Source organism: Scleropages formosus, chromosome 2, assembly GCF_900964775.1.
Source record: "Scleropages formosus chromosome 2, fSclFor1.1, whole genome shotgun sequence".
Classification (NCBI taxonomy): domain Eukaryota; kingdom Metazoa; phylum Chordata; class Actinopteri; order Osteoglossiformes; family Osteoglossidae; genus Scleropages; species Scleropages formosus.
This window is the reverse complement of record NC_041807.1, coordinates 21653901-21674846: the sequence shown is the minus strand read 5'-3', so window position 1 is coordinate 21674846 and position 20946 is coordinate 21653901. Positions and strand designations below refer to the sequence as shown.

The window sequence follows — 20946 nt, the reverse complement described above, 5'->3', positions numbered from 1 at the left end:
TCATTAGTTTTAAATGTTGTTAACAGTTAGGCTTGACTCTGGGTTTCGTTGTCATTTTGTGGGCAACTCTATGATTGTGTGCTTTGGACATGGGTTTAAATCCAGCTCAGTTTGTGTGGAGTTTAGATGTCCTCCCTGTGTTCACATGAGTTTCTTTCATTGCCTTGGTTTTCTCCCACAGTCAAAAAAAAAAAAAAAAATGCATGTGTTTCAGGTGGACTGGTGACTCTATACTGTTTGTGATGTGTGTAAGTGTTTTCCTGTCTTAAATTGGCGATGGGTAGATACTTGTAAGTACGTAGTGTATTTAGCATTGTAACTTATATTGGATAGAGGTCACTGGCTACTAGTATAATAATAATAATAATAATAATAATAATAATAATTGTGTCCCTGCAGTGTGGCATGTGCATCTTTACTTGCAGTGTTTTTGTTCTCATCTAAGAAAAAGCAAAGAGAAATGAATTAGATGCATTTTGGGTATTGAGAGGTCAGTCTGGCAGGCTGTTCTGATCCTTGCACAAAGTGCTGACTGGAATAGATGCATGCTGATAAATTGAAGGCCCCAGAGTCTCCCTTTCCTCTAGGTTTTTGTACAGATGTGCAGCCCCGCCCACTGCTGGATTCTGTTACACTGGAACACCGGGACAGGGCAGTTGACAAGACACAGATGGAGGTTGATGTCCATTAAAAAAAAAGACACCAACATCCCCCCCATTACCAGACTGGCTCTCGGTAGACCCTGCAGCATTGTTTTCTGCTCATGCAGACAAAAGATGCAAGTGATGGAAGTATGTTTGACATTACAAGAAGCGATCTCAGAGCATAGAGTGACGTCTCCAAGGAAGACAACTTAAGGCTCTTACCTAAATCTCTGATGTTAGAGAGTTAGATCACTTAGCTAAATTGTAAAACTAGGCAGCAGGTGGTGTAGAAGTTAAAACATAAGTGAAGGCAGCTTTGTTCTTTTACCCTTGAACAACAGACATATGAATCCGTTCAGTGCAATGTAAAGCTCGGTAAGTGTGTAAAATTGTAAGTTGCTTTGAATAAAAGCATTTACTGAGCAACAAAACAATAAAAAGGATGATTCAATAACAAATATACAGTTATGCAAAACCACGCAGGGCAGCAACAGGTAGGACCCAAGTGTGGTTAATTTATTTGTGGCGTTGAGAACAAGAGCAGGAGTCGGGGACAGGTGTGGGTCAAACAATTGATGCACAAACATTGTTCTTGGGCCAGGTCCGATGTCGTCGTCAGTGATTCAAGTGGTGGTCAGATCCAGAGGAGTTAGGAGCAGGGGCGAGGAGTTCAGGTGCTGGGGCAAAGAGTCAAGACACAAGCACAGTGGGGTGCAGGAGAGATGGAGTGGCTTCTTTTATACTCGTTACTGATTCCTGCCAGATGTGTTCTGCTGGAGTTTGGTCCAGGGTGTGATATAAACAGTACATAATAGTTTTTTTTTTTTTTTTTTTTTTCTCACTGCAGGATAAATTTATTGAAGAATGTGGAATTAATTTATTCATAATTATTTATAATACATCTGGCTAAACAAGGCAAAGATTAGTTTTTCTTGGTTGTGCATTTGGACATGGGTTTAAATCTGGGTCAGTCTGAGTGTTCTCTCCTGCAAGCCAAAGACATCTGTTTCCGGTATGATAGCACAGCAGGTAGCATAGTGGTCAGACCTGCCTTTCACTCAAAGCACTCTGGTCTAATCCTGCCCCCTGCTTAAGTACCCTTGAGCAATGTATTTACTCCTAATTGATACCGTAAAAATCACCCAGCTGTGTAAATTGGTAAATCATTGTAAGTCACTTAGCGCTGGAAGAAAAGCTTCATTAAATAAATTTCAATTGCCCAGTATAGATGAATATGACAGCTGTGCAGTGAGCTGATTTGAACTTTGTCTCATGCACAATGTGTCTGGAGTAGGCTCTAGACCACTGCAACCCTCACTAGGGAAGTGGTCATGTGAATGTCTGGATAGTATTTTATGGCAGTAATTTGCAAGTTGCAATAAACTGGACATATACATAGATGGTGTATGTCTGCAAATTATTAGCCCTTTTAATAATTATTTAAAATTATTTAATAATGAGTTTCAGCAAATTCTGAATTCACTAACTTTTTAAATCATTTCAAAATATTTCATTGCTTATCCTCAAATTCTTTTTTCCATTACATTGCAATCAAATTGACCTGGGTTTGAATCCTGCTCTGTTCTACCCTTGAGCTGGGTTCTCACTTTCAATTGCTCCAGTGAAAATTACCCAGTTATACAAACGGGTAAATTATTGGGTAAATAGCTGAGTATAGAACCTTAACATTGTAATTAGGCTTGGGAAAAAGTGTCAACTGAATAGTTAATAATTCTGTTCTTATGTTTTTCTTTCGGGGGGTGCGGTGGCGCAGTGGGTTGGACCACAGTCCTGCTCTCCGGTGGGTCTGGGGTTCGAGTCCCGCTTGGGGTGCCTTGCGATGGATTGGCGTCCTGTCCTGGGTGTGTCCCCTCCCCCTCCGGCCTTACGCCCTGTGTTGCCGGGTAGGCTCCGGTTCTCCGTGACCCCGTATGGGACGAGCGGTTCTGAAAATGTGTGTGTGTGTGTGTGTTTTTCTTTCCCAGACCCACTTTCTTCAATGTTTTTAGTTCCTATCACTGATGTTTGCTTTGAACTCAGAGTATTTCTAAATGGGACTGCTGCTACAGAGCCCTACAGAGGGTGGTTAGAACGGCTCAGGAAATCATCGGCACACAGCTACCAGCAGTACAGGACACCTACACCACATGCTGCCTCAGAAAGACGATGCGTATCATGAGAGATCATAGTCACCCCGCACGGGCACTTTTCTCTTCCCTACCATCTGCGAAAAAGCTTAGGTCTATTCGAACCCGCACTGCTAGGTACAGGAACAGCTTTTACCCCAGTGTTGTAAGAGTATGTAACACTCACCAATGTGGCACCTTTAGTAACTAGAGTTGGACTGCTCCACCCAAGCACATTGGTAAATTACACTGTCACTTTAAGCATTCTCATTCTCTCGTTCTGAGTTCTCTGGCTCTCTACTGGTATTATTGTTATTATTATTACCGTTATTTATTGCTATTGCTGTTGCACTACTCACTGTCATTGTCATTGTTTTGTTTGTGCAGTACTTCTATTGTCTTTGTCCATAGTCTGTGGAGAAGCATCCAGGAAGATTTTCATGATACATGTACATGGTACTTGTATCTATGACAATAAACTTGAACTTGAGCTTGAACTTGCTTTCTTTCTTAGTGACCCTGCCTTCTGTGTCATATCTTACACTTTAGTAATGAAGTACTTTCTGTTAAAATGGCTGTAAATTCCTAACCGTACCAGTGTAGCCATTTATATTTGCTGAGGAGTTCAGCTGCACAGGTAAATGTTTTTGTTACCGACTCAAAAAATCAGTTCTTTGTTAGTAATTGATTAAATTCGCTATTTGGTACAACCATGAAGCTCTAGAGCTTGGTTAACTGCACATTATCTCTGTCCTTGTCAAAAAAAAAAAAAAAAAAGCAGAGTGCTCTTTCTCAGTGAGGTTTTTGTGAAAGAATGGGAAATTTTGGGACATCAGTTCTGTTTCACCTCCCTGCTAAGTCACAATCTGGTCCACAGTTTCTAAACACTGTGCTGGGGTATCATCAGTGTGAGCACCTTTTACTGATCTCCCTTTGCAAGAAATGTGGAGTCCTATTAAACATTTTGGTTTAATTTATCTACTTTTTCTCTCCATTAAAATGTCAAAAATGAAAGGGCTCAAGCACAATGAGTTGTCTGACACATTTTGTATGCATACCCCTCCCTTTGCTCTTTTTAATTAAAGTGCGTATTACTACAAACCATCCTTTTCCCTGCTGTACACTGCAGACATATCAGTCCATTTGCTCCAAAACCAAATGTGTACACAGGGATTAATGACAATTGCACTAAAACAAAGAGGCACTGGCTGAAATATCATTGAGAACCTACATAATTACAAGATCAGCGGATAAACAAATAATGACAAGACCCAGGGATAACCAAGCTAATTATGGGATGTGGAAAGAAGCAGTTAGTAATGAAGCAGAAATGCCACTGGCATACTTTGCGGGAGCAATGGGAGCACGTTGGCCATGTGCTCCTTTTGTGGACTACAACAAAATAAGAGATGGCAAGGTTGACATACAAACACTCATTGAATTTGCCTTGGGTGCATGGTGACCACTTTGCATAAGTGCCTGGGTATGCATGTCTTTCAGCAGTATTTTATTGTACTGAAGAAACTGTGCAAAATGTGTTTTTCTTGCCGCTGGGTTGATTTGTGTGATGCTACAATGGTGCTGAATTCAAATGTTGGTTGTGGAGAATCCTTGCCCTGTGGAGATAATGATGAGACCTTGATTCAAGAGATATTTCTTGCATTACAACCCCGCGGGTGATCCTCGAGTTACGATGGCATTCTCTTACAACGTCATGAAGTGATTTCATCTTTAGTTAAAAATCACCTTATACAGTATAATATAAACCATACAGAAATATAAACAATTAGCACACATGAATGCTATGTTGTATCATTGTCACACACGGAGACAAGAAGTGGGACCCAAGTGTAGTTTTTATTTCGGAAGAGGGTTGGGGTTCGGGGCAGGACTGAGTTCCTGGTTGAAGAGTCAAGTGTAGGCCTAAAGCCAATATGCAGACATTGTCCGTGGGGGAAAATCCAATGTTGGAGGCTTAGGTTCAGGCAGAGGTGAAACTGGAGTAGGCAGGCTTCTGGGACTGGCGCAGGAGCACAGGGCAGAACTAAGGAGGAGGTTATGGGAGCAGGAGACAGGGACGACAGGAGCAGGACATAGGAGCAACTTGGTGGGCAAGGTGTAGTTGCTTCCTTTATACTTGTTCTTAATTCTTGACCAGTGTACCTTGCTGGGGCATAGACCTGGGCATGAAAATAATACTGTTACATGTTTTTATTAATTTCACATAATATTCATGTTACATAATACAGAATAATATAAATACAGCACAGTTATATTTTCATACTGCATTATTGTTTTCATCATATTCATTACTTTCATTTCTAAATCTTTTTTTTGTTGTTGTTTTCAGCACAACCGGAACGCTCACTCTTTTTGCTTGTTAGCCATTTTTAATAAAAAGTAACAAATCACAAATGCAAAGTTTTGTAGACAGAACACACTCATTACTAGACACCCAAACACTAACAGAGATGCAATACATTCACTGATTTAGCTGACCGTTTTCTCCAAAGTGACTTAGTGTTAAACTAACTACAATTATTTACCTGTTGTGTTTTTTTTTTTTTTTTTTTAACTACTGGGTAATTTTAGTGGAGTAATTCAGGGTAAGTACCTTGCTCAAGGGTATTAGAGGTAAGGTTCAAACCTGTGACCTTTAAGTTCAAAGGTAACAGCTCTAACCACTACACTACCAGTTGCCCCTCAGTAACAAATATGGGTGCCTTTTGACTACAATGTAGTGTACAGCAGAGGGAGCGGTCATAACGATCACTTTCATGTGAACTTGTGATAAAAGGTCAGGACTTAAAAATGATATAAAAAGATTAATGGAACTGCCGTTCTAAATGTAGGTTGTCATAAGTCATATACATCATAACTGTCTGTATATCCTGCACCCCCCTTTTACAGCTGTTCAGCCTTTTACCAAGAATCGGATCTTCATGACTGCAGGTTCTAGAAATACTTGCAGAAAAAACAAACTACTGCAAATTGCAGAAACACAAACCTATGCAGAGCAGCATAACAATTCGAACATAATGGAATGGCACTGAGGGGAGCTGATATAGTTCAGTGTAAATAGTTACTAGTGTCTATTTCTGTACATAGTCTTGTGTTCTGTTCTGATTGGTTGTTGTATTGCTTATGGCTAGTTTTCCATGGGGGAATTCTGGGGAGTTCAAGGGGTGATCCTCTAACCATTGTGTGGGGACGTGGGGCTTAGAGTGATCTAGGGGAACCCTCCAGTCTTCTGGCATTGCTTGGTACTGCCTTTAAGATTGCTTTAGAGAAGACATGTATGTGGTGTGATCCCTTCTCGGCCTTTTGGCTAAGTTCGAAGTGTAGTACATGTATGTGGTCAACAAAGAGTATGTTCGTGTTACCCTGACTCCTTAGCCTGTCTCTAGTAGCTCTATGGAGGATACTACAATAAGTATACAGTATATAAACAAAACATATCTAATAAAAGACCACAAAATAATGATCAATAACCATTGAATAAAAATATTAAAGAACTGGAAAAACATATTAATGTTGTTTAGTGAGGTTATTAAATTGTTTTCCCACTATGGACAGAGGTGGTTGAGTGGATGATGGTTTACGACATTAAACTATGCAACTGACCTCTACAGTCTGTGTTTTGTGTATGTGTGTGTGTAAAACAATTGATTTTATATTTCATTGCTCTTTGTTTCTCACAGAGTGCAAAGACATCCGTGCAAAGGACCCTACCCCAGTCTCCTACTTGCTGGGCCTTGGCTATCCAGCCAGGTCAAAGGTCATCTCCAAGCATGCTGCCCACCTGCCACACCCCCTGCCTAAGAACCCTCCTGCCACTGGTGGGCCTGCTTCTGTCGCTAATGTTGATCAGCAGCCATGCCTTATGTAAGTCTCCGTAATACAGTATGGTTGTTGAGTCTGTGAAAACGTATGGAAGGAAGCAAGCAGAACATACAGTAACTCTCCTATTTGTTCATCCTACCATCATTCTTTATACACATGTTCAGTATTTTTCAATACCAATTAGTCACCGATATTGTTAAGCTTAGGAAAGTTAGGGAAGAAATGGTGCAGAACAAATCCTAAGATGGGTTTAGAGACTCTTTATAAAACAAATGGAGGAGCTTGGTGATTTTAAAAAAGGAGTTATGAAGAAGGCTGTCTTCTTCTCTGCTTGGCTCAGAATGCCTGTATTGTTCTTTGAAGAACTTGGCCCCAAACCAAGCATCAAAGTTAGACCTAGTTGGGATTGATCTCCTGGAGTCAACAAGCTATGTTTTTCCTGGTGTCTACCAGGACCATGTGGCCACAGATGTGTAGAAGAGGATGATTGATACCTCGATGCAAGCAGGCCACAGAGGGCATAATGGGCATTCGTTATGGAAAGCCTCCTCTCAATTTTGGTTTCTTCTATCCTCCCAGTATTGGTTATGGTAGTTTCTGCTATGAGGCAAGAGCTCAGGCATGCCTGATCTCTCTGTTTCATCTTTTATCGTTTCTTATTTATGCATCTGCACACATCTTTTTCACCAGTCTCTTCCCATCTCTTTTTTTTTTTTTTTTTTAAAAATTTGTTCTGTTCTCATATCAAATGATACTAATGGGTTCTTGTTTTATTATTTCTTAATCCCTCACCTCTCTCCAAGCACATGTTTCTCTCCTTCTACTTTCCCTTGTCAAGTTCAAATCCAAAATGCTATGTTCGGGAGTGTTATTATTATATTGTATATTTTTTAAGATTACAGACATCAGAATGCATACATACTGTGACAAATCAACAGATACAGAGTAAACTGTACACAGCTTTTTGCTTTTCCTTTGCCAGTTTTGTTCTCCCTATCGCTCTCTCACTCCCCCTCTTCATGCCTGTCTTCCTCTTTGAGTCCCTGGAAATGATCATTCTCTGGTAATCCATCCAAGTGTATTTATACACCATCTCAGTGGCTGCGCTCTTGCTCTTTTTCCCAGACAAATACTTGTGTTTTCTTTTCCCATTGAATTTTGCTTTGCATGAAGCCCTTAGAAAATAACTATACCTTAACAGGCTGTCTACCATTCTTTTTTCCACCTAAAAACTGTAATGATTCCCTATGCACACACACACACATTTAGTCCATTCTCCAGTTTCACCATCATCCTCTTATTTGTGCCTTATGGACAGGTAATTTTCACTTTGTTCTTGACTTTTTACTTTCATTGATTCCACTTGCCTGCTACACTTCAGCTGTGTTCATTTTGCACATAAGGTCCTCAGTCCTTAAAACACTTTCATAGTCTCACATTGTCATATATTACTGGACCTTCATTTCAAACACCTTTGTCAAATGACCCTTTCATAGTCAGACTTGTACAACACAAAGGCCTTTTAAAGGTACAACGTGGCAGCCATATGATCTCAACCCAAGTTGATGTACTATGCTGCTGGCAAATAGAATAACCTATGAATAAATACAACTAACAAGATTAACCTAAAAATTGGATCATTTCAGCCTACAAGACAGTAAAAGGATACCTATCTCAGTATCTACGGGGTCTTATTTCTCCTGATACACCACTAAGAACAGTACATTCCTCCATACCTGGTTTCTTAGCGGTCCAGCTCAGAAGAGGTCCAAAATCAAAAGTCTGCAATTCTGGCTCCTCTGTGGTGGAATGACCTCTCTATGTACCTCAGAATAATTACTTTTTAGTTTGTAAATTTAATAGTTTAAAAAAATAGAACAAAGTATACCATGTGCAAAACTTTGAGCACCCTGTTGATAAAAACCTTAGCCTCCAAGTTTTTCTTGTAGCTAGCTAACAGTCGTTCTGTTCTTCCTTTAGGAATTTTTCTCACTCTTCGTTGCAGAACATTTCTTGCTCAGAAGATATTCTAGGGTTATCCTGTATCTTTAAGATCTACCCACTAATTTTCAGTGATATTCAAGTCTTGGGCCAAAATGATGATTAGTAGCAGTACTTGTGAATCAAAATTTGTGGAATTATGTCAAGTTTGTTCCCTGCAGAAGTTGTGTTAACTTCTCTTAAATTAGTAAAATCAGTAAAACCTGCAATATGAGCAGGGGTTCCCAAACTTTTGCACACAACTGTAAAACATGTTGCTCAGTGAATATTGATTTGCTTTTCTGAAAGCATGATGTCATCTGCTCACTCTTCTCAGACCACCTAACACCTGCTTCCTTCTCATGAATCAAATTGTACTGGAGCAACTTTTAATAAAAACTAACATCTTTGAATAAATCATCTCCAGTAATGCCCAAAGCACATTGCTTGTCATAGTTGCTCAGTTGTTCAACATGCTTTTACTCAAAGGAAGTTATGCATACAGTTTGTTTATTAACAGAACAATACTGGATTACTGCAACATAGACAGAAACAGCACATTGAAGAACTCCAAATATGTCCTCACACCAGCAACAAGGGCGAAAGGTTAAAATATTTCTCAAGTGTGATCCTGCAGCACTGTCTCAGAAGTTTTATAAGACTGTCCAGACATTCTAGAATTCATTTCATCATCATGCAGATCAAATGTTAATTTCTCTACCAGAATATTATTGCACATTTCTTAAATTCATGTGCAGCATCTTGCTGAACTGGCAGTTCCTCAGTGGGTACCCCAGTTTGAAAGCAGAAATCCTGTATTATTTTCACAGTAAAACTGGCAAAGATAGTTTAAGTGTTAAAAATGACTCCCATCTCTTAGCTTTGCAATTTTGGTGTGATGTGCCAGGTAGGCAGGGGGAAGTCTTGCTACCTCCAGGAAACTGCCAAGGAGGCCTCGTTGAAATGGCTCTAGCATCAGGTTCATGAGGAGAAAGTCCTCCACAGTCCAGATCCCCCCTCCCCTGCAGGCCTGACCCAATGTCTCTGCTGTCTCACTGCTCTCCACCAGCATCTGTTCCACTAGCATCTCTCTGTGCATTCCAGTCACCCTGGACCGTGTCCCTCTGGCTCATTATCAAGTTCCCACACCTGTGCTAAGGCATCCTAGCTCTCCCTCCTCTCCTGCATTGCTAAACAGCCTGAGCTGATTGCTGTGCCATGTGGGTTATGCATCAGTGAAGGTGGGTCTGTCGTTGGAACAGGCATAACAGGCAGGAGAGGTTGAGCAGCCTGGCAGGGTCAGCTGATGGGTGAAAAGTGGCTACACTGATGCGGTGAGGGATCTGTTACCTCGCGACTGCCTTGTTACATTTTTTAGATCTCTTGTTAATTATTACCAACAGATAACTGTTTATTCGTGTAACAGATGCTTTCTTTTTTCAAATAATTGCGTATAATGTTAGATACACTGCACCAAACTCCCTGAAATCATTCACATATTTACAGTATACAGCAAAGTAGTAATATTCTCTCTGTGAGGCATCAGCACTACCTGTTGAGTCACCACATCACCCAGTTATCCACAAAAGGCAGTAAAATCTTCAAAATATTTTTGTACATTCTTGCAAATTCAATGTGTGCATCAGAATCAGGAAAAAAATAACTTCAAAAGTATCCTAGGTCCTCCCATCAAATAAATTGTTTACATCAGACCCATCTGCTGGATTTAATCACAGTACCCACAAACCAAGTAACCCAAAGTGTTTCTCAACCCTTGACTAGGAAGCCAACTACATATGGTGTTCGTTTTTTCCTAGCAAACCTCTTTTCCCTATGCTTCATTTAATTGATTGAAGGATTCAAATTGCATTCAGCTTGAATGCCTTAGTTGAAAACCTGTTAAGTTTTCAATTGTATTAAACTGAATTAAGTGTCAAAGAGTACCCATTAAAGTGAAGATGCTTTAAAACTGCTGAAGATCCTTTTTTGGTAATGAAATATGTTCCTTTTCTTTGAGAACGTGCAAATTGTGACAGAATTAATTTGTACTGAAAGAATGGATTAAATGATATTATTTAATTAATCAAATCCTAAAACAAATTAAGTCTATTAATTTGAATCACTTATTAATTCCAGGAATACTGTTTTTATATATTGCAATTCGAAAAGAAAAACAAAAGTAAACATGCCTGCTTATCTTTTAGCTATTGCAAATACTCTGAGAGTCCTTTAGTGTTTTCCATTTAAAATGACTTTCCATTCATTCTATGAACAGCCCAATAAAGGGATTTTATTTGCAAGTCCTTTGTCAACAAAAAACAGCTTTGTTCTGTGTCTGCCAGAACCAAATGCAGAAAATATGAAGTTATAGTGAAGAGCAGGTAGTAGGTGTAGTAGGCACTGGCATATGGGTGTCTGCAGTGTTAATTTATAAGAAAATATTAAAAATAGTACACATATTGCTGCTCAGTCATAAAATCTAGTTGATTTGTTGTAGTTTCTTTTTAAAATGCATTCAGGAATTGAACAAAGCAAACCACCTGAATGAGGTTCCAGTAAAGTCCACATAGGCATCATTCTTGGCTAGTTTTACAAGAGTAAAAAAACCCCACTCTTCTGTTTCCTACCTCTTTTGACTACTTTCATCAGATGTTGGCTTTTCACTGATTTGACACGCAATTTCCTGTTATAAATACGTCATACTTTTTCATTCCCAGTGATTACATAATCTCTACAGCTCCTTTTCTATGTCAAACTAGTGTGGAATTGAATTAAATGATTTTGCAGAATAGCTTTTGAGAACACTGGGCCAGTAAAAAATGAAATAAACGCCATGTATTCAACGTATTTTTAAAGTTTGATTACTAAGATAATAAAAAGCAAACTAACTCATTCACTCTCATTTACTATTTTTCCAGTTCAGGGTTACAGTGCTCTAGGGCCTATCCCAGAAATACAATGTGCAAGGCTAAACATGGTACATCCTGAATGGGACACCAGTCCATCACAAAATCATTTAAAAAATCTGATAAATGCTATTGATGGCTTGTATGATATTTCACATCTCAGGTCTTATTGTGTTTCCCATTTCTCATTCCCTGGAGAGCAGCTTTATCAGATTATTTCATACTTTGGGGTTCACCTCAAAGGTACAGTGTAGAAATGGCTCATTTTCTGTTTTATTATGTTTTCATGCTATCTGGAAAATGATACAAGGTTTATTATAAGAAGGAGGAGCATGTAGTTAAATGGCAGGCTTCTAGTTCAAACACTATGCTGCAGGTTCCATGGGATTTTGATAACTGAATAAAATGTCTTGGTACCATTGTACAGGAAATAAAATAGTGTTCTTCTGTCAGTTGTGGTAATTTAGAAACTTCAAATCTACGTCATTCCTTACTTTTCTTTGAAGGACATAGCACCTAGGTCTTACTATCACTTCGTTTGCAATTAAAAATATGACACTATATAAGACAAAAAAACAATGTGTGACTGTAAATTTGCATGAAATCACAGATATTCCATTGTGCCAGAGCAAAAAAGAATTCATTACTGTGCCACATTACTGTGTAAAAAAAGCACCAGCAGCAGTCTTTCAAAGTTTTCTATAGATAACATACACCACTATATTGTTGAAAATCAGATGTTACATTTAAATCAGAAGTAGTTAGATACATGTTTAAGGAAACTTCAGCAAAGCTCTGCTTCGAAAATTGTGTGAAACAATAAAGTGTTGGTAGATCTGCTATATAATGCCTGAATAGGTGTTCAGTGTTGACAACTGACTGGGGCCACGATCTTGCCCAATAAGTTGCTTGGACAAACATTACTAACCTGAAGTAAAAAATGAATTATTTGAAGAGAAAAAAAAAAAAAAACGTTTAGCTCATGTTCACCTTTGTCCGCTTTACGTGACAAACTGCTCTATAACTCCATAACATGGCCATGCCCACTGTCTGAAACTGAAGACAGCAAAAGTCTGGCAAAAATTATGTTTACCAGGAACTGGAACATAAGTTACCCTGTAGTTCACCACTTCTTGGTGCTCTTACACAGGCCCATCATTAAAGTCCAAACAGCAATTTATGCACTGTGCCACCTCTCCAGAACACATGCTTAAAAAAGGCCAGCCAAGCCGAGGCGTGTCCCACCATCCAACCGCAGCCCAAGTAGGGACACCACTCACAGTGACACACCATCTCAGGCCTTAAACTTTCAATTTAATGAGAGTTCAACAGTAAAGAGAGTTTAAGAGTAATGGGAGTTCTCAGTTTAATGTTAACTTCAATTTTTGGCTAGTAGTGACATTTTTCAGTTAATATATGGCAATAAAATAATGATTCCTTTCTCTTTCAATGAAATAATTTTTATGTATGTGTATAAATGTTTCTGTTGTATAGATGGAATTTGATTAATGTTAAACAGATTTTTTTACATTCATGTTTCCCTCCATGCAGTTATTTTATATATGTGTCTTGCCAGCTCTTGTAATAGTAACCGACTGAAGTGACAAAAGGTCTGAGGCTGCTTCAGTAATTGTTTGCTTTCATACTGCCATGTTGAAATTTCAGGGCCCTTGGGGTGACTGCGTTGTTCTGTCGTTTTTCTTGTCACAATGAAGGAATCCATTGCTCTGAGTTCCTGTTTCACCTGACCAAGTTTCTCACCAGATGCATGAGACCCACCTTCATTAGAATTTATCACATATTACCATGATATAAACATTCAAAGTCTGAAATTTTGGCCTTTGAGCTGGTTAAGAGACAGCATGAGAAAGACATTTTACAATTATTTGTAAAGCTTAGAGAAAATTGTTCAAATATAAACAGGACTAAAAAGCTAAATCAAAATTACAGTGGCAATTACACCTTAGTCATTAACTTCTTTGCTAATTACCAGTACACATCAGCAGTAATAATATTTGACAGCCAGCTCTTTCTGACTTTGAATTTAAGGAAACATGAAATTTACATACATTAATTTAGCTGATGTTTTTCTCCAAAGAAACTTAAAGTGTTTGTTCGTCATTTATTGCGTATTACGCTGGAGGATATTCTTACCGTAGCAGTCCAGTGTAAGTACCCTGCTCGAGGGCACTACGGTATAAGGTAGAATTTGATCCCTTGGTGCCTGTTGCATTGACCACCGCCAGTGGTCTGCTCTAGCCTCTGACCGTGAGGCCTGGAGACACACCATTCACCAGGCTATCTCCTCCTTCAAGAACACACGCAGGGCTGGTCTTGAGGACAAAAGGAGATGGAGGAAGAAATGTGACACTGCAGCACCAAACCCAAAACAGACTTTCCCTTGCAGCCGCTCTGGCCGGACCTGCCTGTCCCGCATTGACCTCGTCAGCCAGCAGCAAGCCTGCAGCAGACGTGGGCAGCCCCATCCCTAAATCTTCGTTCGTGAAGCCAAGACATGATGATGATGATGATCTCACATGCAAAGTGGCAGTGCTAACCACCCCACAACATGCTGTCTTGTTACAACGGTTTGAATGTAGTTTAATAGGTAGTGTCAAATTTGGAATGGGATCATGACAACATATATATTGTCATCCAGTCGTTACCTGGTTTTTTATTTCAATAGGTTTCATATAATATGCAACCATGCATCCATAGATGGCATCACTTAATATGCTGGGCATGTGCGCTTCCCAGAATGTCACATAACTGAATGCTGGATAATGAAGACTTTATGGTGTGTGTGTCTGTGTGTGTGTGTGTGTATATTTGATGTGGCAAAAGCAGCTGTGTCAGAAATTGAGTGCCTTAGGCAAAACCTCATTAGGAAAGAGGACCAATAACCAGTATAAAAAGCGTTAACCTAGAGTATATGTGATTTGTAATTCTACAGACAAAGCATTTTGCAACAGTTTTTGAGCCTCATTATTGTTTTCCATGATTGCTCAAAGATGTCTTCTATGGCCACCATATGTATTTTTTCCTCATTTATTGGTAGTTATATTCTTGATTTAACGGTAGATTTCCACCTCCGTCTTTAAAAGAATTCAGATTTTTTTACTTTATGAAAAAAGGTCCAATAATCTGTACAATTCGGAATTTGCATGACAACTTTCCTAGAAGGAGCAGTAGTATTAGAAATCTTCTGAACTCGAAAGGTGGCCTAAGTCTTTATTAGTTGTTATGTTGTGAGGTGCTTCCTTTATTCCGTCCATCCTTTACATATGCGTAAGGATTGGACCTAAAAAAAGGAAAAAAATGAAAAATCTAATGATGTGTAAGGACTTAATAAGTAGGGCCACTTTTTGTCTTCAAAACAGCTCCATTCTTTCTTAGAATGTTGTCATACTAGTCCTGAACTGTGTATACTGAGGTATTGAACACTTTTTGAGGAAGAAAAGCCTCCAGTTCTTTGAGGAATGAAGGGGATGGAAATCTACTTCACAGTATGTGCTTCAAAACTTCCCATAAAGGTGCAGAGACATTGAGATTTAGTGATTGGGGATGCCATGGAAGGTGCTTGACTCTCACGGTGTTCATGGGGACACTGTCATCCTGGAATATGGGAACAGCATAAGGGAACTTGGTCTTAAACAATGTTCTGATATCCCTTAACCATTATGTGACCATTCAAAGCAATCATTAGACCTAATGACTTTCACAAGATAGCTGCTACTACCATTTCAGATCCTTTATAGGGTTTAGGAGTTGACAACAGACATGGATTAAAGGCATTCTTTAACTTTCTCTTAACATAAATCCATCTAGTTGTAGAAAATAGAATGAAAGATGACTCATCACACCTTTTTTTTTTTTTTTTTTTCCTTTGCCCAGGGGTCCAGGTTTTCTGCACCTTATGCCAGATTATGGTTTTTTGTTTCCTGGCCTTGGATATTAGTTTCCGCATGGCAGTTCTACCATATACTCCAGCTTTGCGATGCTCAAAAATGTACAGTTTATGTAGAGACTGTGTCATAGAGGTATTGATTGAATTCTGTGGTAATTTTTTTGTGCTTTTGTGGCATTTAGCAACAATTCTGTAAGATGTTCATCTATCTTTATCAGTGAATTTTGACTTACATTCACTGTTGCTTTTTGCCAGTGCGGTTTATCCATTTTTGCAGAAACTGTCGTTATTCTTGAGACTGTTCCCCTTAGTGCATTAAATAATTTTGCAGTTTTTCTGAACGATTCCCCTGCAGTTCAAACACTGATCATTTGGACACTTGGGAACTGTTAGTTGCTTTATGTTGCTCTGCAAACTCAAAGTGCTAATTGTCAAGACCTCTTTTATAACTGACACATACTGCCAACTGGCAGTCAACCTAATATGACTCACCTTTGTAGCTCTGTTTGTAATTATGGTTATTTCATGGTGAAACCCGTTTTTCGTGTGGTATTTCAGTTATTTTGTCCGTAACCTGTGCATATAATTCTAAACAAATAACCTAAATGGTCAGTATCAGTTGATACTTTGTGGATCATATAGAACCAGAGCAGAATTAATCTTTTAATCTGCATGTACAAAACAGTTATGTAGTTAAATGATTTCTGTTTCTATCAAGTTGGATGCAACTCTTTTTCTGAAAATGGTCAACCATGCAAGCTGAGCAACCAGTTAACCTAAGTAACCATTTAATTTTTACCCAGGATACATGACCTTGAGGCTGCTCTTCAGTGTTACCACTTAAACAGTTACTACCAGACCTTCATGGTTTTTGAGTATGTGCTTCAGGTCTCTGGCACTCTTTAATGATCATAACTTTCTTTTCTTACCCCAGATGACATCACTTGAAAGACATTTCCTTGTGGCGTATGAGGCATATAAGCTGTTTCTGCAGCCTCTGGAGTCTAGTTCATAGTTCACATGTTCTTCATATAAACATGACAGATGGACTGCTGACAAGAAACTTGCATATCAGCTACAAATGCGTATATGTGATGTAATGACTAAACTGAGTACATTTTACGTCATGTGTACTCTAGTATTTGAGTGTGAATCCTGCTTTAAAGCCTTAATTTACTCTTTTACATTTATTCATTTAGCTGATGCTTTTCTTCAAAGTGACTTACAGTGTTAAGCTACTTACAATTATTTACCCATTTATACAGCTAGGTAAATTTACTGGAACAATTCAAGGTAAGGACCTTGCTCATAGATATTACTGCTGGAGGTGAAATTCCAACCTGTGACCTTTGAGCCCAAAGGCAGCAGCTCTGACCACTAAGCTACCAACTCTCTCCCCAAAATATTTATATATGTGCTGCATCATTAAAATTATATAATATAAATGTTGTAATGCATACCTCGATACCAAATTAAAAGTGGAAGTCTGTGATTTTTTCCCCCAATAAAAATCAGGAAATAACCTCTAAGAATTACATATTATTAAAGTAAATGTATATCTGCAGATATACTGGTTTGTCACAGTGGGTTTGGCCAGTGCTCGCTGTGTGGCATGTCCGGGGTTCAAGTCCTGCTTAGAGTACCATGCGATGGACTGGCATCCCGTCCAGGGTATTTCCCCTCCCCCTTGCGCCCTGTGCTTCCAGGATAGGCTCCAGCTTGCCACGACTCTGCTCAGGATAAGCGGTTGTAGACATTGGTTGGTTGGTTGTGTAAATAGATAGGTTGAGCATTGTGTCTGTGTGATAAGTTGGACTGTTTCTATGAAGAGTTTGTTTATTTCTGAAGAACAAGTTGGAATATTTTCATGAAGAGATGGTTTGTATCCATACAAAGAGTTGGACTGTCCGTGAGAAGACTTGGTTTGCATCTCTGTGAAGAGTTGGGCCATTTGTATGAAGAGCTGAACTGTCCATATGAAGAGTTTAAGCTGTGACTGTCAGCAGCCCAACACAGGTTAAGAGAAGCAAGGGCCCACTGACTTTCTGAGTGGGGACTGACAGGCCCACGGTTGTGCTAATGGGGTCTGTCTTGTTATCCCATCGGCTTGTTGTCAGAACACTGCCATCTCCTGCACCTGTTCATTAGGGACAGTGGAACGGATTTTTGGTGTGTTTGCATCTCATTGCTCTGGTCCTCCCTATTATGCGTTTCGTGGCAAATGAATACAAATTCACCACTAACAGTTCATTGTTTCTGCTTCCAGCTGTTGCCTGATTACTTGCAGTTTTTTTTTTTTTTGTTTTTTTTTTTTTTGTTATAGGAAATCATCAGTTTATATTGAAGTCCCACGGGGCTTGAAAAATGTTTTCCCTTTATAAATTGTTGATTTACATTGATTTGCATTTTTCCTTTCTCAGATAGAGCTTGTTTATATGCTTATTAGAATGAAATTATTTGCTTATCGTTAGCGATAATCCATCCTTGTTTTGCCTCAGAGGTCCTAAGAATATATATATATATATATTTTAGTCTAATTATACAGTGCCTGAAATGAATATAACCTACACTGAATATGGGTTCTGCAGAATTTTTGTTGAATATTTTCACAATTGTAAGCTACAATTTAAACACCATCATTTATTTCTGATTTTGTACTACTTAATTCTAATACATTTACCATATTTATTTATCATCTAGTATTAATAAGCTTGGTCTCCTTAAGACTCAGTGTAGTATTGCCTGTTGCGCATCCCAGATTGATGTTTTTTCTGGTTGTCTAGTTTGAAATCAATGTTGCAGTCAGCAGCAGTAAATGTAAGAAAATTTAATCCCAGTTTGCTGTTCATAAAATAAAATTCTCTTTTAGTTGTGCATTTTTAAATTGCAAAAATACTTTATTTTTTAAAATTAGATTGTAATGTTGTTATACTGTATGTGTATGTGCACTGGACATTTTACATACATTGTACCATATGCTGTTCCATGTACTCTTCTACTAGACTACACTAGACTGTAGTATTTTTCACTATATGTGTTACAATGATATTTTTTGGGTATTGAGAAACAGCCCTAGCTCCACTGATGCTCACGGTGATTTCAGTTGTATCTTAAAGAGGGATGGGAGTTACCAGTATCAATTTCCTGAATAAAGTCAGCCAGAGATAGACTGCTGCTGAATTGGCTGTCCTTTCAAACTTAATTGACCTTTTTCCTCTCAGTGTTTACTGACTTATCCACAGCATGTTGACATGAACATACTAGGCTCTGTATTTTGCTCGCTGTGTTCAGCGACACCAATTTTGAGCCATTACCAGCATGCTACTTCAGGACACCATGTGTGACAGGCTGCTGATGCGTTAATGGCAGAATACGACAGGCAGCGTGAATCAGAAATTTGGAAGGTTTTCTTCACAATCTTGACTAAGTCTTGAACATGTTAATTCAGGACCTTGTGCTGGACCATTAATGAGTTTGCCATAGCATTTGAACAAGCATGCTAGGAATGGTGCTGATGTAGGGAGTTGTTGAGTTAGTGGTGTGAGTACGGTGTGTCCCTACTTTGAAGGGATGGAACAGATCCAATGGACTCTGTTCTGATTCTACTTTTTACTTAGGGAGGGGAATCAGCGCTCAGATTGAGCTGTCAGCTGCATAACAAAGACATCATATTATTTTCACACTTCCTCGAGGAGGGTCTAGAGTTCAACAGAAATGCTGAAGAGGACATTAAATCAGTCTTTTCTCAGAATTTATCGCTGTAGATTCTTCATCACTGAGTGACGTTATTTTGGAAACCCTGCAGCAAACTTCTTGTCCGTCCTTTTATTCTTGATGAAATCCATATTTTAATTTCAGTATTCCACAGTACTTCTCAAGCTTGTTCCAGGTAATGTGTGCATCTTTTTAACCTTGTCCAGACATTATGTCACAGGGATAATAAACTCCAAAAAACAGATCTTGTGAGTTCATTACCACAAGGTAACATGTCTTTTTAAGTCGGCTTAAAAAAAAAGGATTGGGCAGCCTTGGTTCTGAGGTTCTTGAAATCCCAGGCCAGACTCTGCCTTTGTTCTTGACACTGTGGAAAATAACCAAGAACATTTGCCACAATCCTCTCCTGTATCAGCAGTGACATACGAAGGGCAAGGTATTTAAGTAATTAAAATTTGTCAGGTATTTAAGTGTTGTTGCATAAAATGCATCTGTTAAGCAACTTAATGAATGAGTGAATCTGTTAATTAAAGAAGAGCACCATGCTGAAGGCTGTGTCTTCTTTTCTTCACGTATGACAGAATTGCAAATCAGGTATTTAAGTAAGCAGATCCTAATATATGAAGAAAAACAGTTCTCCTACAACAAACCTTGGAACTGCTCAAAAATTTCAAACTGGGTTGTGAATTTCGTGCTGAAAGTGCATGTAAATATCAAATCATCACAAAGCTGTTTCTTTGGAGAATTTCCCTGCTTGCTTGTTTTTGACCTTGAAATAAAAGTGATTGCATTTTATTTCTGAGACTGTTTTTGCAGTGCTGAAATGAGCAGCACGGTGAAACCTCAGTTTGAACATTTTTCGGATGACAAAAAAATCCATCTAATTTAAAGTGAGCTGTAATTGGGCTTCATTATATCTGAGGGGGAGAGGACAATGCATGGAAAAATGGCGCCCAAAATACCATGAAGTGTTCCCCTTCACCCTCCAAATAAGCTTCAATCAGCTGTGAAAGGTGCCTATTTTAAACAAGATGGATGACAAGTGGCTTTCTCTTTCCACTCTCCTGGTCAAACCATCAAAATGGTTGATGGGAGTTTTTTTTTTTTTTTTTGTTCTTCTACATTCCTAACTCCCTTTGCAAAGCCTCAGTTTCTGATGCTAAGAAAGATCTGTCTTGATTATAACATTACAGTTGCTCCTCTCCTCCACTTACAATGGGGTTCCATTACAACAGCCACATCATGAATTGAGATTGATCGTAAATCCCCCTTATACTGTATTATGTGAACCATAAGGGTAAACAATTGGCATACATGAATGCTACATAATTTAATAGTGCTTTGTTATTTTTCCACTAATCTCAAGCATTATTCATGTTAAAATAATTCTAAATGATAAAATAGCAGATTATAAAATGAAATATAGAACAGGTCATTTTAATGAGTACTGTTGGTAATACTATGCAGCGTTCATTAACAAAATAATACGTACACTTTTTCACTTGCTAGCCATTTAAAATAAAAAGTAACTTGAAGGGAATCACAAAAAACATGAACAAAACTCAGTCGCTGCTCATCATCCAACCGCTGGCTGAAACCCAAAGCATAAAAAATATGGCTGCTTTGGGACAAAGTGGAGAGACGATGTTATCATACAGCCAATAGAGCAGTCATCATTAGAAAATAATACAATAAGGCTAATGGGACTGCTATTGCAAATAACATATGTTGTGACTTGAGGACTACCTCTATATTTCATATAGTTAAGGTACAATTGTGATATAATTATCCTATTAATTTTTTTGTCACCTTGACGATTAATTAAC

At 38.6% G+C, this 20946-nt stretch overlaps 1 protein-coding gene across 6 annotated transcripts in view; it reads left to right on the top strand.

Annotated features, from left to right (window-relative positions):
* LOC114912536 (receptor-type tyrosine-protein phosphatase S-like) overlaps positions 1–20946 on the top strand; it is a 150168-nt gene that overhangs the window by 85930 nt on the left and 43292 nt on the right. For all 6 annotated transcript variants that reach the window (XM_029259771.1, XM_029259773.1, XM_029259766.1 and 3 more), the window contains one exon: positions 6472–6655. In XM_029259771.1, the coding sequence (XP_029115604.1) occupies positions 6562–6655 (94 nt within the window). In that variant the 5' untranslated portion in view covers positions 6472–6561. The remainder of the gene's footprint in view (positions 1–6471; positions 6656–20946) is intronic.